The sequence below is a fragment of the Citrus sinensis genome, chromosome 4 (assembly GCF_022201045.2).
Source record: "Citrus sinensis cultivar Valencia sweet orange chromosome 4, DVS_A1.0, whole genome shotgun sequence".
NCBI lineage: Eukaryota > Viridiplantae > Streptophyta > Magnoliopsida > Sapindales > Rutaceae > Citrus > Citrus sinensis.
Window position 1 is genome coordinate 4,878,752 of NC_068559.1, and position 15,062 is coordinate 4,893,813.

The window sequence follows — 15,062 nt, forward strand, 5'->3', positions numbered from 1 at the left end:
GGCACGCTCTTATTGAGAGAGTTGTGTAAGAGGAGGACGGCGTTCGATTGACCCATAAGTAAACTTCCTCACTTTTACTTCTTTAAAAATGGAAAAATTCTTTGATTAATTATATAAGTAAAAGGTTAAAAAATTGGTTTAACTTTACCATACCCACCTTTTTAATTTTCTTTAATTACTTATAATTCAATTGAGTTGAAGCAACTCGTAAATGACTTTTAGTGAGCAATGATAAATAATGGAAACTGAAAAATTATTAGGATTAACGAATAATAATAATAAAGGTCGGGTGGCAATTACTGTATACATATTGCAGTTTTACGTATGCATGAAAAATGATAAAAGTTTGTATGTGGGTGTGTGTGTTTGTCTTCAATAAATTGACCATTTCTCATGCAAGACTTGGTTATGGAAACGAAGCAGGTCAGAAAAGTTCTTAATTAATTAATTAATTAGAGAAAATTTCAATTGTCTAATGTGAAAATTAAAAGAGGAAAAAAGAAAAAATTACGTCGTTTAAAAAGAAACTGATCATATGCTGAAGAATTTTTCTAATAAGAGATATGATCAAATGCGTTGTGATAATTGAACGTTTCTTCGTAATTAGGCGGGCATTATTTTGATATTGCTTCCCAAAGTGCCAAGTTTATCTGTGAAAAAAGTAGGCTATAACTCTTGGGACTTTTCTTGATTAAAATTTTTTTCTTGATTAATGGAATTAAAAATTAAACCAATATACTCGAACAAGCAATAAATTTTTATTTTTATTATCATTTTAAGAAGCAATCTTTAAAAAAAAAAAAAACAATTTGGGGTAGCATTGTCCCGTTGTGATTTGTGACTCCAAATTCTTTCTGGTTTCCACCGTATAAATTTCATGTGGCCGACAAATATAATGAAATGATGTGGTCATTTACATCACTACAAGCTAATTCATTACATTTCCGTGTAAGCCTTGACAAAGAAAACTAATGGGAAGCAAATTGTTAGGGAAATATTATTATCAAGATTCATAGCTTTCATTTTCATATTATCGGTTGGATTGTATTTGTGAACAGCGTATCGAACATTTATTTTGAGTCATGATACTAATTTTAGGTTCTATAATTATCTTCTGATGTTGTCTTTGATTCTTTACTTATTTTGTTATCATTTGGATATGTATGTATGCCACGGATTTTGTTTTTTGTTTTTCTTGAGTTATTGTTAATGCTTTTTGTTGATAGGGATATTATAAAATCCATTCAATTTGATTGCTCTGAACAACCATTAGACAATTGGGTGAGGCATATCTTTCATCTAATATTCCTATTTATCATGTCTGGTCTAATTCGATATGTCATTTACAATAAAATCTCGATAAACTAATAATATTAGAATCACGTAAAAAAAAAATTTAATTTAGCGAGTATTTGTATATCAATAAATTGATAAATTATTAATTTATGATTTTTTTTTGAATTTGTAAATTATGATATTGTATATGTTGTTTATCTGCTTCGATTTAGTATTTATTATGTTTTATTTGAATAGTAGTTAATTGTCATATATTGGTAGTAATTTAGACTATTGTAGAATTTTTATTTTTCTATGTTAGATATGACATTTGGAGCGCATCTTGGGTTTGTTGCAAAACTAGAATGCAACCTGGAATTTTACATTAGAGATGAGATCTAATTTCAAATCAATTTCAAGAAGCAGCAAACAACACAAAGAACATATTTTATAGAAGCTAGTCACATGACATATCATTTGAATTTACTTTCAAATGAGGTAATTATTAATTCATTAAGTGAGCCCTATAATCAAATATGATTTTTTTAAAAAAATTACTATCATAAAATTTATTGAATTAATTTACCATGTTGACCCCATTTTGGGACCGACAAAAACTATTTTTTGATCATGATAATTAACTTATCAAGATTCTACTGTAATTTGAGCCGTGTTATCTAATTATTTGTGTGCTATATCACAAGGTATCCCTTTACTGATTTATATAATATTCATCATAATTGCCTATATATGTGTTAGGTTACCTCAACTACAACTAAAATATATATAGCATAATTTTATAATGAGAACATCATCATTTTAACTAAATGAGAATGCCACTAATATACAAAAAAAAAAAAAAATTCTAATACACTAATAGACAAAAATACAGTATAATGTATTGAAATACATTTTTTTAATATTTTTTGTGACATTCTCACTTTAACAAAGTGAATATGCTTATGTGTGTGTGTAATCATTCTCAAGTGTAATTGCCCTCATTTTGTTTAATGCGGATTTACTGTTAAATCGTGCAGTTTAATATAGTCAATTTTCAATTCACTACAAAATCGAGCGATTTAATAGCACTCTTCCCTCACTCTATTAAGTCGCATAATTTTTAAAGGTGTGTCCACATAAAAAAAATTGAGGAAGTATAATATATATATATATATATATATATATATATATATATAGAGAGAGAGAGAGAGAGAGAGAGAGGAATACTTTATCTTTCATTTCCTTGCATTAAGTAAAGATTACAGCACAATACAAACTTAAAACGATATAATGTCTGTTTAAAGATAATGAAATACATTAATCATTGTATTTATACACTAAGATCGAGATGGAAATTAGTATAATAAAGATATTAGAAAGAAATAAATAGAACATAGATTACGTTAAACTCCAACCGTTCACGTAATTTAATATATATTACCAAAAGTTAATCTCACAACCTCAATTGAATTCTTAAATCTCAAGACATGTACTATAGAATTATGCCCATGTATATATATATATTGACTTTTGATTATTTCTGCTTTCTCATTTATTCTTCGTCATTCTATATTTTTGACTTCATTATCTTTTTTTTTTTTTTGAAGATAATGGGTATATAGTATTTTTCTCATTTTCTCAAAGATAGACAGATAACGGGTAATAATAATTAATAAGAAGCGATCGAGCACGTTAATGGCGTCCAACCTCCAACTAACTTTCAAAAAAAATTACACACACGTGTATGCGTACGGTATTATTTTAAAATAATAACAAAATGATCCCTAAGTTAAATAAATTTTCAAACATGGCAAAAATTTCTTTTTCTTACACAATCCTTTGTGAGAAGCAATGAAAAATTTGTGATAAGGTTTGTAATTTAACTGTTACAACTAAAAAATCAGTTTACTCAAGTATTTATTTATTTATCTAAAATTATACAAGTCAAGTTAATTTACTAAAAATCACCTTCTAACTAAATGGTAAACTACTTATTTTTCCACACATGTAAAGTTAATGACTTTGAGTTTCTTATATTACTAGAATTTTTTTTTTTTTTTTTTACATTTGAAAAGTTAATTTGCATATCAAAATTGCATTGGACTTGAGTTGATATAACTAAGGCTAGTTTAAAAATTAGGACGACATTTTATAAGACCAATATAAAAAAATAAGAGAACTAAATATATAAGTAATTTGTAATGTTAATAAAATATTCCAATATTATATTCTAAAATATCAACCAATTATTGCTATTAACTTCTATGAAAATTAAAAAGAACATAGAGGGGAGAAACCCCGAACTCGCGCCAAAGAGTATAAACTATGTTTTCATTTTGTAATTTCAGTAAACCTCCAGGATCTCAATGTTATTACCCCATAAAGTATGTCACCTTAAAAGATGACAAATTCGCCGTGATTGTCAAAATTTAACTGTTGGAAGATTTATAACTGTGAGCGTTCGCCGGTTCTTCCTTTTTTTGTTTTTTAGTGTTGGGGGAAGAAAGCTAAAAAGTAAAGCAATCTCTTTCACTTGGTTTTCGGCTTTTTCGCTTTCATAATCAAAAGATTCAAGAACCCATTTCACACTTTCCTTCTTCTTTAACTCTTCTTTTTTGGGATGTGTTGTCTCTTTTTAATAAATCTTATAATAAAACTTATGGTGTTATTGGTTGGTGAGCTACAATCCAGCTGCCTCCTCCTTGTATTGACTCGCTTTAGTTTTAGATCATGGAGGCCTCGTTGTTGTTGTGTACTTGATTTCAATTCCATCAACCCCAATCTCAATCTCAAATCTTCCTTTCTGGGTTCTTTTATTTCTCTTTACGTGTCATCAAACCTGTAAAGCCTTGATTGGTGCTCAAGAGGTGAGTCACTCACTTCATTTCTTGTTTTTCACCTGTGTTTCTTTTAAATGTTTGAATTTTGGATTCTGGGTTGGTCTTAAAATCGGTCAAAATGATAAACCTTTAAAGGCCTGCATATGGTGTTGAATCATTACATTTTGGCAATCTTTTGATGTTTAACTTCAGCTAATTGAACTTATAAGAAGTGAATTAAGTGAAATTTTTTAATGTTATAGGGATTATGAGGCACTTGTGAGTTTCTAAATTTGGTGAGTAATAATGTTGCTGTAGGTGTTAATTAACTTATTGTTGTTTTAGTCCTTATTCAATTGTAAATGGGCAGCGAGGCAATTGGTTTTCAGGAGGACATGAAGTGTTTGTATGCCTCCAAGAAAGATAAAAATGAAGAACAGAAGACTGCAAAATCTATTTCAGTTCGATCCTCTGCGTCCAATACTTCCATGTCAACTGATCGTGATGTGAGGAAATCTGGATCGGAGTTTAATTCTCAGAATGCCTCTGATTTCAGCTCGGAATCCTCCTCAAGGAACACATTTGCAGTGTTGTCTCAACGACAAAGTAATCTCAGAGTCTTTACATTCTCGGAGTTGAAAACAGCTACGAAGAATTTCAGCCGCTCCCTCATGATTGGTGAAGGCGGATTTGGTGGGGTTTATCGGGGTGTGATTCGGAGCACAGAAGATTCACATAAAAAAATCGATATTGCTGTTAAACAACTGAGTAGAAGAGGCTTGCAGGTGAGCTTGTTTCTTTTGTATTTCCCTTGTAATTTCTACCAGTATAAATTTTTACATTTTCAGCAGATACAATATTCTAATTTGGAAAGGTTTTTTTCTCAAAACACATGAGATCTGGATATTAGACAACTCGTCTTCTTGTTTGTGAAGTTATAAATTTATTCGGGTGCAAAATATAGAGATCTCGGCCCAAGATGTTTGAAATTTGGTTAAGGAGTGGAGTGGAAACTCATGGTATGAGGACTTGCATGCGGTCCCATTACTTTGGAGATACCTCTGTTCTAGCCAATGTATATATTCTCAGCTCTTAGTGATCTTCCATGCCAGTTTTCAGACCTTCAAATTTCTTCAAGGAGTTAACTTTTGTAAAATTTAGGCAGCTATTTGATGTAAATTCCAGTGACTCCTCAAAGTCGTAATTAGATGCTTTTTCTTGAGGACACAGTTTAGATGGTTATCTGTTGATGTTGTGCCTTTCAATAAAATTTTTATTTGCTTATTTGATAAAAAAGTTAAGAATAATCCAGGAAATGTATTTGAGTATGGCATCTACCTGGATTTGCTCTTTTTCCATTGGTTTATATTTACTGTAAAAGCATATCATCAAGATTCCTGCATGTCTGGACATGTATTAAGACATATGTTTGTTTTTTTTTTCCCCCTTTTTTTAGCTAGAATCTAGCTAGGTCAAGAAAGTAGAAAAAATCTAGCAATAAAACTGGGCTACACAAATAAATAATGACGAAGTTGCAGTTCCTAATTTATGGTAAAAAAAAAAAAGATAAAAAAGCATCTCTCGTCTTAATATAGATAATTACTGTGTTCAACAAAACCTGTCTCTGTTTTCTTCTTAATTGGTCACTTTAATGAATTGAAAGCCGCTAGGTCTGCTTATTTTCTTTTGTTCAATAAATGAGGAAAAATCTTTTATAATTCTAGCTTTTCCTCTACTTGTCTGTGTCCTCTCATGGCATTCCAAACTTCGCTTCTTTTTTGAAGATTTTCAATAGTTGTTCCTTTGTCTGTTTACAGGGGCACAAGGAATGGGTGACAGAAGTGAATGTTTTAGGAGTTGTTGAACATCCAAATCTCGTCAAACTGATAGGCTACTGTGCTGAGGATGATGAAAGAGGAATTCAGCGGCTGTTGATATATGAGTATATGCCCAACAGAAGTGTGCAAGATCACTTGACAAGTCGTTTTCAGGCAACTCTTCCCTGGAGCACAAGACTAAAAATTGCCCAGGATGCTGCCCGCGGCTTAGCATATCTCCATGAAGGAATGGACTTTCAGGTACTTTCTTACCAGATTGTTGCCTCTTGGTATAGTTCCATGTCTGTGGCTTCGTATGAATGGGATAAGTTCGTAAATCATTTTGGATGATGGGGGGAAAAAAATTATTTACTGCAAGGAAGCTTCTTTCAGACCTCCTCCAAATTTATTTGGAATAACCAAAATCCATCTAGAAGATTTAGGGGGCTATATGTGCTAAACTTTAAAAGGTTGAAATTTAAATCAGGCATCTTGTGTTGGTTAAAGTGAAGTTGTTAGTTGACTGTGAGGAATTACTTTCATAATTCAGGGCTTGACTTTACTGACATGATCTAAAGTTAGGTCCTGCCTTCCAGAAGACCCACATGGTTTATTTATGGAGAGTATCCTTTGACTATTGCTTATACTAGAAATATGGAATTAAGAATTTTAAACTTCAATTTATTTATTTTTAACTCATTGGAGTTTCTGTAAATAAGATAGGTTTGATCTATTCTCGGCCTGTAGCATATGTCTCACATTCCCTGAATAAGTTTTTTAATTTAAATTATTGGTGCAGATTATCTTTAGAGATTTCAAGTCTTCAAACATACTTCTGGATGAACAATGGAATGCAAAGCTGTCCGACTTTGGATTGGCTAGGCTGGGACCCTCGGATGGACTAAGTCATGTCTCAACTGCTGTACGTCTATAGTACTGGAGATAAACTGTATCTCGGAAACTTTTTTGATTTGCTTTTTACTTAATTTTCATTGTTCATCTAGCTATGGCTTAGTTAAGCATGCAAAAGCTTTATATCCTCCAACTCATTGAATCTGTATTCAAACTAAGTTCTTAGGATATTTTCCTGCATATATCTATGTTGTTGATAATTTTTCTGATCATGTCTGAATGAGTGATTACTCTCATGTTCGAACAGGTTGTGGGAACTATTGGATATGCAGCTCCTGAATACATTCAAACCGGGCGTCTAACTTATAAAAGTGATATTTGGAGCTTTGGAGTTTTCCTTTATGAACTCATCACCGGGAGGCGCCCTTTGGATCGTAATCGCCCCAAGAGTGAGCAGAAGCTCTTGGAATGGGTCAGGCCACACCTCACTGATGCTAAAAAGTTCACGATGATCTTGGACCCAAAGCTCGAAGGGAAGTATTCTATCAAGTTGGCCCAAAAACTAGCCGCTGTAGCCAACAAGTGCTTGGCAAGACAGGCCAAATCACGCCCAAAAATGAGTGAAGTTGTGGAGATGTTGAATAAGATAGTTGATGTAGCAGAAACAGGAACCCCCCAAACACCCTTGAAGAACTTGTCTCTAAAAGATGCTTTTGAAACATCTAAAAAAGAACGTTTGAAAAGAAGATTCGTGGATCCAATTCGCGGAGAAAAAGGGTGTTTGGCTTGGCTAACATGGAGACCGAAGCTTGTAAAAACAAGTTGAAATAGATTGTTTGCTGTCCATTTTGACGAACCGGCGTATTACTCTGAATTTCCCATCTTGATTGTAAAGGTTTTATATCAATGCCAATGAGTTCTTATGTAAACTTTGCTAGCCATTGTATATTTTTTTTGATGAGTTGCTTAGAACTGTTGCAGTTCAGACGGCTTGAAATTTATTATTCAACACATTTTCCTTATAATCTTTTCGTTGATACGGGAGTAAAGAAGGCGCCAACCCAACCATGCAAATATTGAACTTCTACAACTAACTTTCAAAATTTCTCATAGCCGTTAGAGCGAGGATCACTTCTCTTCGTGAAAAACGTTTTAATTCCATTGACAATCTGGTGTTAGTAAAATTTCTAAAAAAAAAAAGAAAATCCCCTACTTTAATAAATCCCATATTGTAATAAAGTAAAGGATAAGTTGAAAGAAAAATAATATTTTAATGCACTACGGATTGTCTGTTTTATAATACACTATGCTTTTTTTGAGTACTTCAGATATATTTCGACCGTCAATGAACTGAATTCATTGGTGTTGATTACGTGGAGAATTTAGAGTGCTAGAAATCAGATGTTACATTTGGAGTGGACAATTTTGCGGTGGCTCTGACTGAAGGGGTGCGGGATAATGTGAAAAGCAAACCGTTCGGATTTCTAATGTATGGCAAGCTCAATACTTATGCGGCTGTGGATATTGTCAAGTTGAGCGTGGGAAGGTTGGCTACGCAGTTGTCGTTGCGTAATCATGATGGTATGATTACGGCGGCTGGGCTTGATTTTGGTGTCTACACTGGTGATATTGACATTAGTGAGGCGGACGTCTTATGTTTTACTCTTTGGTTTTCAAATGAGATTGATTTATCTCTGTTATTTCTTGAGTCCAATTCATTGCGGAAAGTTCATTTGGTGACAAGACAGCACCGCACTCGTATTAAGCTGTTTTAGATTATTTTTGAGATGCAATGTATACTTTCACCGAAGCAGAATTTTAGAATTGGTTATATATCTAAGAATTGTGACTGTTTAATCAAACAGTAGATGCGTTGATGAAGTTTTGCTCTTCGATGTAATGATTATTTGGTATGGGTTAAAAGATTTGTTTAACAAGGTAATGTTTTAAGGTGGAGCACAAATTACAACCACACATACAAAGTTATAAATAATTAAAAATTCATTATAATTTTGATTCTGGGGTTATAATCTCTACCTTAAAACGATTTTAGCATAACCGAACTCTTTTAGCAATATTTAACTTGTTTCCTCCAACTCTTTTGGTTGAGTGGTCAGGGTTGCTGCCCTCCAAGTTGGAGGGCAGCAGTTCGAATCCCTACAAATATATTGTGCGGTATTTCTTTCCTCAATTAAATTTGAGTGAAGGCAATCTTTTCTCTTACCCAAGTGTGAGGAGTAGACATCTCTCGAATATTTGTGAGGGTTAAAATCTGGACAGCGCTCCATTAGTATTGATGTAAGTTGGTCCCAGTAATAGTCTGATTTGTAAATATCAGTTATAGTCTCATATAATATGAGTTGTAGTTTGATTAATAGTCTCATGTAATAAAACAAAAAAAGTTGTTTCCTTCCTTTCCTAATTTAATGAGAATTTCTTTTTAAAAAAATAAAAATTTTACAAAAAAAATCATTTACGTAAAGTTATATTATTAAAAATTATAATAATAATCTCTAAAAGATTTTTTTTTATTTTTTTCAATTTCATAATTGGAAAAGAGGCGGTACCATTAAGATACGGGATTCTTTATCTTTTTTGCAAGAAACAAACACTGATCCAAAATCTAATTCCCATTAACATCGTACAAATCAAAACCGACCCAGCTTAAAGAGCCAACACGTGGCATCACGTACCAGGATTTGCCGGTACCGTTAAGGTCACGCCACGTCAGTTTTCGGCGGTGATTAACGATTTCACACGTAGATCGGAATCCCAAGAAAAGGACGCCTAAAACAACGGCAACTTTCGCCTACCCTATCTTGCGAACGTGCTCGATCTTTAACAAAACCTTTTCGCGTGAATACCCAATTTCTTTGTTTTCAAAACCTTTCCTTCCTCAGACTCTCTTTCGCACAAAATTTTTATAATTGAAATTGACAGGTAATTTTATATTTATTTGCAATTAATTATTGGTAGTATTTAGTTGTTGCGTAAAGTTTAAAACCTTTCGACTGGTATTTGTTGTTGGGTTATGAATTTTCATTTCGGCAATTAGGGTTTTGGGGTTTCTTGTTTCAGGGTAGCGCTGTTTCATTTTGGTGCACAAAGTAAGTTTTTTTTTTTTTTTTATAATAATGATTAGGAAAGATTAATTTAATGGTGATATGTTGTTGAATATGTTTCTTTTTTATTTGTTACAAAAGTTCTGAAATTTACTTTATTGAGTTAGAAAAAAAAATGCTTACCGTTCATAGAATTATGAAACTTTCATTGGTTTGACTGAATTTTTTCTCTTTCGTTATGGTTATGTTATAGGTTGAATGTGCCTATGATTAATCTTTTGGATGTTCTGTTCAGTGGACAGATTATAGTTTTATAACTTCAGGCATATTTTATAGCCCATTACCTCTTGTTATGCTTGAAGTTTTGGGTTCTCAACTTAAGGATAGAGTTTGAGTCTGAAAGTATCAATTTTATGTGAATATCAAAGGGTAGCACTCCAACTTCATTTATGTTTCCTCTTCTGGGACCTGCTTAGGAGGGACGTGTACTGTGAAATTATCCTTTTTTTAGGTTTACTTTGGGACCTCTGGGGACACTTCTTGGCTTCTCTGTCATTAATTTCTGAGATTTTGTTACTATAAATTCCTTCACGTGGTGAATATCTGTATATACGAAGACGTGAATGTTTATTTATATGTTTGGTATTTTAATGCATCGATTAAGACAAGTTTTTGTGTTGCAGATTTTGGAATTTTATTGGAAGAACTATCTAAGGAATTTTTAGGCTATATGATCAATATGATAACTTATGAGCAAGATCCTGATGTTCTTCGCTGGGGTCTCCATCAACTTTTAGATATTTGTACTCTTTCTAATTCTGGATCACAAAATGTTATTACACGATATGACAGAGATTCGAGCCAAGTTGGGTATGTCAGAGAATGTTATAGTGAAACAGAACTGGCTTATGTAGAGAATGATGAGGTTATAGCACATGTCCTTCAGGAAGAGTTCTCTCAAGTTGCTGCTGCAGAAGCGTCAGGGTCTATTAATCCAGAGAAATCATCGATTCTTGAACAGGATCGAGTCAGCCCTTTAGGAATATACAATAATTCAGGTAGTGGGAAATTCTGCTGCAGCCAATTTGATTTACTGTTCTCTTAGAGCCTGTTTGGTATGGCTTATTTAAGAGCCATAAGTGCTTATTTAATCGTATAAGCACTTTTTAAAATTTTTTATGGTGTTTGGTTATTTTTTTAGTAGAGTTTTTTTAGCTTAAATAAGCTAATTTACCTCTACTAGGAAAAGCTCAAAATTTGAGCTTTTGGGAGTAGAGGTTATAAAGCTTTTCTAAATATATATAATATAAAAAATATCACATAGTTTAATGGTTCAAAAGTGCTTTTTTTATTGATAACCAAACACCCAATGACTTTTTGTCCAAAAGCTCTATTGGTATAAGCTCTACTGCTATAAGCTCTACTGTTATAAGTTCTATTTAATAAGCTGTACCAAACGGAGCCTTAGTTCTCTTAGGCTGGCTGTAATGGTTTTGAATAAAATGTGCAGTGTGTGAGAATGATCGGAGCGCAGCAGATGGTTCTGGAAAAAATGAAGAAGAGATGGATGATTCTGGTAGAATGGTGGAGGCTGATTATCAAAGTAAGGGGGAGAAGGTGGAGCTAGAATATGATGAGGACAATATGGAGGACTTGCTGCATCAATTAGACACAACAGATGAATCTTCTGTGATTGATGGTGAATTGGGAAAGAGGCTGAATCAGATGGTTCCTGTTCCAGTAAGTATCGTTTGAATGGTTCTTTGTAAGTTTTGTTTCAAGATTAGAATGGTTTGTCTTCAAGGATGTTATTGGAAATTTGTCTTCTGCTCACTGGTATACTTCGAACTTTAGGTTTTTTGTATGCATATTTGCTTTTGGTCATTAGTTAATTTCATGGCATGTTATGATGTCATTAGTTAAATTCTTGGCTAGTTGATGGACTTACTTTTCCAAAAGAAGTGCAAGTAAATATTAGTTTCGGGCATTGGAATGCTCTAGACATTTTATTATATTCTTCCATTTAATTTACGAGGAGCTCTAGTCATGTATGTGTATGAAATATGCTTGTAGTAGATTTGATTACTTTGGAAATTCATGGTCGGCGAACATACTATTTGATCATGGTTTCGGGGGTAGTTAGTACTTTGGTGCTTCCCTCTACATGCAAAATTTGAAGAAAATGGCAAAGTTATGTTTCCGTGGTTGACTCTTCTTTTTCCTTGTATCTTTTGAACAGCACATTCCCAAAATTAATGGAGATATACCTTCACCTGATGAAGAGATTTCAGATCATCAAAGAATGCTTGACAGGTCTTGGATCATTCTTCACACTAGTTACTTGATAAATAGCGTACATGTCCCTGCATATCTTAAATAATAGTTAGTCATGAAGTCATGAAGTTGAAGGATTTTTTAGCTAGTGGTGTGGTATTGCTTGTGGTGTCTAATATTGTCGGATGTATGAGTAATTAATACTCTATATCAATCATGCAATTATGGAACTTGGTCTGTGGTAAATAGCATCTTGATACACTTAGACTTGGTCCTTAGTCTACAACACAGCCCACAATCACATGTAATCAAAGTATATGATCTGTGTCAATGAGGCCACATGTGAAGGTGGGCTGGTGCAGTGTGTTGTCCAAATTTGGTTTAAGTGTGGGATTGGATGAGGCTACTTCCACTGATGTTGGGCCTCTGCTTTTCAGCTTAAGCTATTGGGTTGAACTTCTTAATCCTCAAAATAATGTGGAGCAATTATTTACAATGCACTATATTGCACAATTTATAGGAACATATCTACCCATCTCTTCTTGTCTTTTGTATTATTTATGAAAAAAAATAGGTTTAAGCTGTAATTTTTTTCCCTTCTCAGGTTGCAGTTGTATGATTTGGTAGAAAATAAGGTGCAAGGAGATGGCAACTGTCAGGTTAGTTTGATATTTAAATGGTAAACTATCCTGCGCAGATATAAGTGTTTTCTTAGAGAGAATGAAAGAAGTATTGATTTAGTAAGAAATATCTTTATGAAGATAATAACTTTTGGAACTGATTTAATCTATGTTGTGATTTTAAATTCTATGCCTGCAACCAGTATCTTCTTAATTAAAGTTGTTGGACTTTCTCACCTCCATTTTGCAGTATATTCTCAGTAGTGCTATACTTTCTTCTTTTGGGTGGTGGGATGAGGGTGAAGAAGAAATCTTAGCAAATGTTAATTGTCTTTCATATACGGTATCATGGTTATTGCCAATTCAACTGATTTAATGGACATGCACGATCAACTAATTTATTAGGTGCGGTATTCACTGAGTTGTAATTTGCCTATATTTTCTGGTTTTTGATATTTTGAAACTGATGATTTTAGGGTTATATCCTGTGAAGATGGAAACAGATAGTTAAATGTGTGTCCACATCTGTTGCTATATGCACAAGGACAAGCCAACACTCCATTATTTTTCTCTTTCAGATCTTTCTAAAGTTCTTACTAGTTTCTTGTTATTTTTCAGTTTCGTTCCCTATCAGATCAACTCTATCGTTCTCCTGAGCACCACATGTTTGTGAGACAGCAAGTTGTCAATCAGGTCAGTGTAGCATCCAGTTCAGTAAATTTATGTGAATATTATTTGATGATGTTATTGCACATAATGCTTAAACTATGCTTGTAACTTTTTTCAAATGTTATGTCTTCAGCTCAAGGCTCACCCAGAAATCTATGAGGGTTATGTTCCAATGGCATACAGTGACTACTTAAAGAAAATGAACAAGTATTATCCTTATCTCAACTTTTATGGTTTTACCTTAAAGGCTTTGCTAAAGGAGTTTCATGCTTATACATTTTTTTTTTTGGGTGGATGAAACAGAAGTGGTGAATGGGGTGATCATGTCACATTGCAGGCTGCGGCAGATTCGGTATGGGCAACAACCTAATATTTCCAGTTTTTTGGCAACACATTTGTTGTTTGTCTGCTTAGTTTCAACTGTGTCCTTTCTGGATTTTCGGAAGTTAGTAGGAGTTTTGAGTGGTGGTCATACCTTGTTGTCTCACATAATGGCTTAAATAATATCAAATCACCTTAAATTGATTTTCTTTTATAGGATCCTTTATAGATCATACTCAATGTTTCTCTTGTTTCCAGTTTTTTAAAAATTTGTGTGAAAACCATGAAAACTATGAAATTAATTTAAAAATTTACAATTAGAAGTTGGGTTTGGGTAACATAAGGAAAAAGTTTTGGTCTCACGTCTCAGTGTTTGGTCTCTTTCTCATTACTGGAGAACATAGAGAAGTATCCATTGTTGTTTTTTTTTTTTTTAGTTTGTATGATATTGAGAAGAAATTTTGTTTCTTGAGTACTGAAATAGTGGATGAAGCGAGTAAGTGCTTTTAGATTGTCGTGTAATCATCCAAAGATTCAATTTGGAATTAGAAATCGTGAGAGAAGTTTGTGTAGCTACTTAAGGGTTCATTGATCACCATGAGTATCATTAGTGAAAAATGATGCAGTTAAGGGTTCTGATTTTGATGACTAATGTCCTTGTTGTATATAATTGCAGTATGGTGTCAAGGTATTTGTTCTAACTTCATTTAAGGATACATGTTACATTGAGATCCTTCCACATGTGCCAAAGTCTAAACGAGGTAAGATTTTCAAAGCTATCAGTTACTTTTAGCATCCTTCATGTGTGGTAGATGAATTCTTTACAATTTGTTATCTCTAGCAGTTATTTTCTTGAGTTTCTGGGCTGAGGTGCACTACAATTCGATTTACCCAGAAGGAGGTAAGCAGATTTATATCCTTTTGTGTGCATTATGAGAAGTTTGATGAGACGACTGCCCATGAATATTGTTACAATTTTTGAGTGGAGTAAGTTGATTCTCATGCTAGTTATACAATGCAAGTAATGAAATACTTCCTTTATTGTGATCTTTCTACCCTCAGAACTGCCTCTGTTAGATGACAAGAAAAAGAAGAAGTGGTGGAAGTTTTGAAGCAAAAATGGCTGGTGGTGTTTTCCGTGATTTGGTGTATATAGAAGAGAACAGCGTGGGTGTGCTGTAACGTGCTGTCATTTTGTGCTTGTACATATTGTTTTCTTTGATGCGGTTCTTATTCATTTTATTTTGTACATAGTTTTTCAACTTTCATAATTTATGGAGTGGGAGATTCTTCAGTTCATTTTATTGATTCATTTGTAACCGATTTTTTATCATAAGTAAAAACCTTTATATA

The 15,062-nt window shown here is 33.2% G+C and overlaps 2 protein-coding genes across 8 annotated transcripts; both read left to right on the plus strand.

Moving 5' to 3' along the window:
* Positions 1-3,746: 3,746 nt before the first annotated feature.
* Positions 3,747-7,784, plus strand: LOC102628859 (serine/threonine-protein kinase PCRK1). 5 transcript variants are annotated; one of them, XM_006485573.4, is made up of 6 exons: positions 3,747-4,142; positions 4,358-4,390; positions 4,484-4,879; positions 5,912-6,172; positions 6,711-6,833; positions 7,071-7,784. In XM_006485573.4, the coding sequence occupies exons 3-6, from the start codon at positions 4,490-4,492 to the stop codon at positions 7,587-7,589; spliced, it is 1,293 nt and encodes a 430-aa protein (XP_006485636.1). In that variant the 5' UTR covers positions 3,747-4,142; positions 4,358-4,390; positions 4,484-4,489; the 3' UTR covers positions 7,590-7,784. The 5 variants fall into 5 exon arrangements, with proteins under 5 accessions (XP_006485636.1, XP_006485634.1, XP_006485632.1 ...); XM_006485571.4 differs by having other exon boundaries at positions 3,748-4,142; positions 4,465-4,879; XM_006485569.4 differs by lacking the exon at positions 4,358-4,390 and having other exon boundaries at positions 3,748-4,142; positions 4,440-4,879.
* A 1,542-nt stretch (positions 7,785-9,326) lies between these two features.
* On the plus strand, positions 9,327-15,062 carry LOC102627972 (OVARIAN TUMOR DOMAIN-containing deubiquitinating enzyme 9). 3 transcript variants are annotated; one of them, XM_025100851.2, is made up of 12 exons: positions 9,327-9,703; positions 9,842-9,870; positions 10,509-10,883; positions 11,336-11,565; positions 12,065-12,138; positions 12,704-12,758; positions 13,338-13,412; positions 13,522-13,595; positions 13,692-13,740; positions 14,386-14,470; positions 14,551-14,610; positions 14,772-15,062. In XM_025100851.2, the coding sequence occupies exons 3-12, from the start codon at positions 10,556-10,558 to the stop codon at positions 14,819-14,821; spliced, it is 1,080 nt and encodes a 359-aa protein (XP_024956619.1). In that variant the 5' UTR covers positions 9,327-9,703; positions 9,842-9,870; positions 10,509-10,555; the 3' UTR covers positions 14,822-15,062. The 3 variants fall into 3 exon arrangements, with proteins under 3 accessions (XP_024956619.1, XP_006485628.1, XP_006485630.1); XM_006485565.4 differs by lacking the exon at positions 9,842-9,870 and having other exon boundaries at positions 9,328-9,703; XM_006485567.4 differs by lacking the exon at positions 9,842-9,870 and having other exon boundaries at positions 9,333-9,703; positions 14,554-14,610.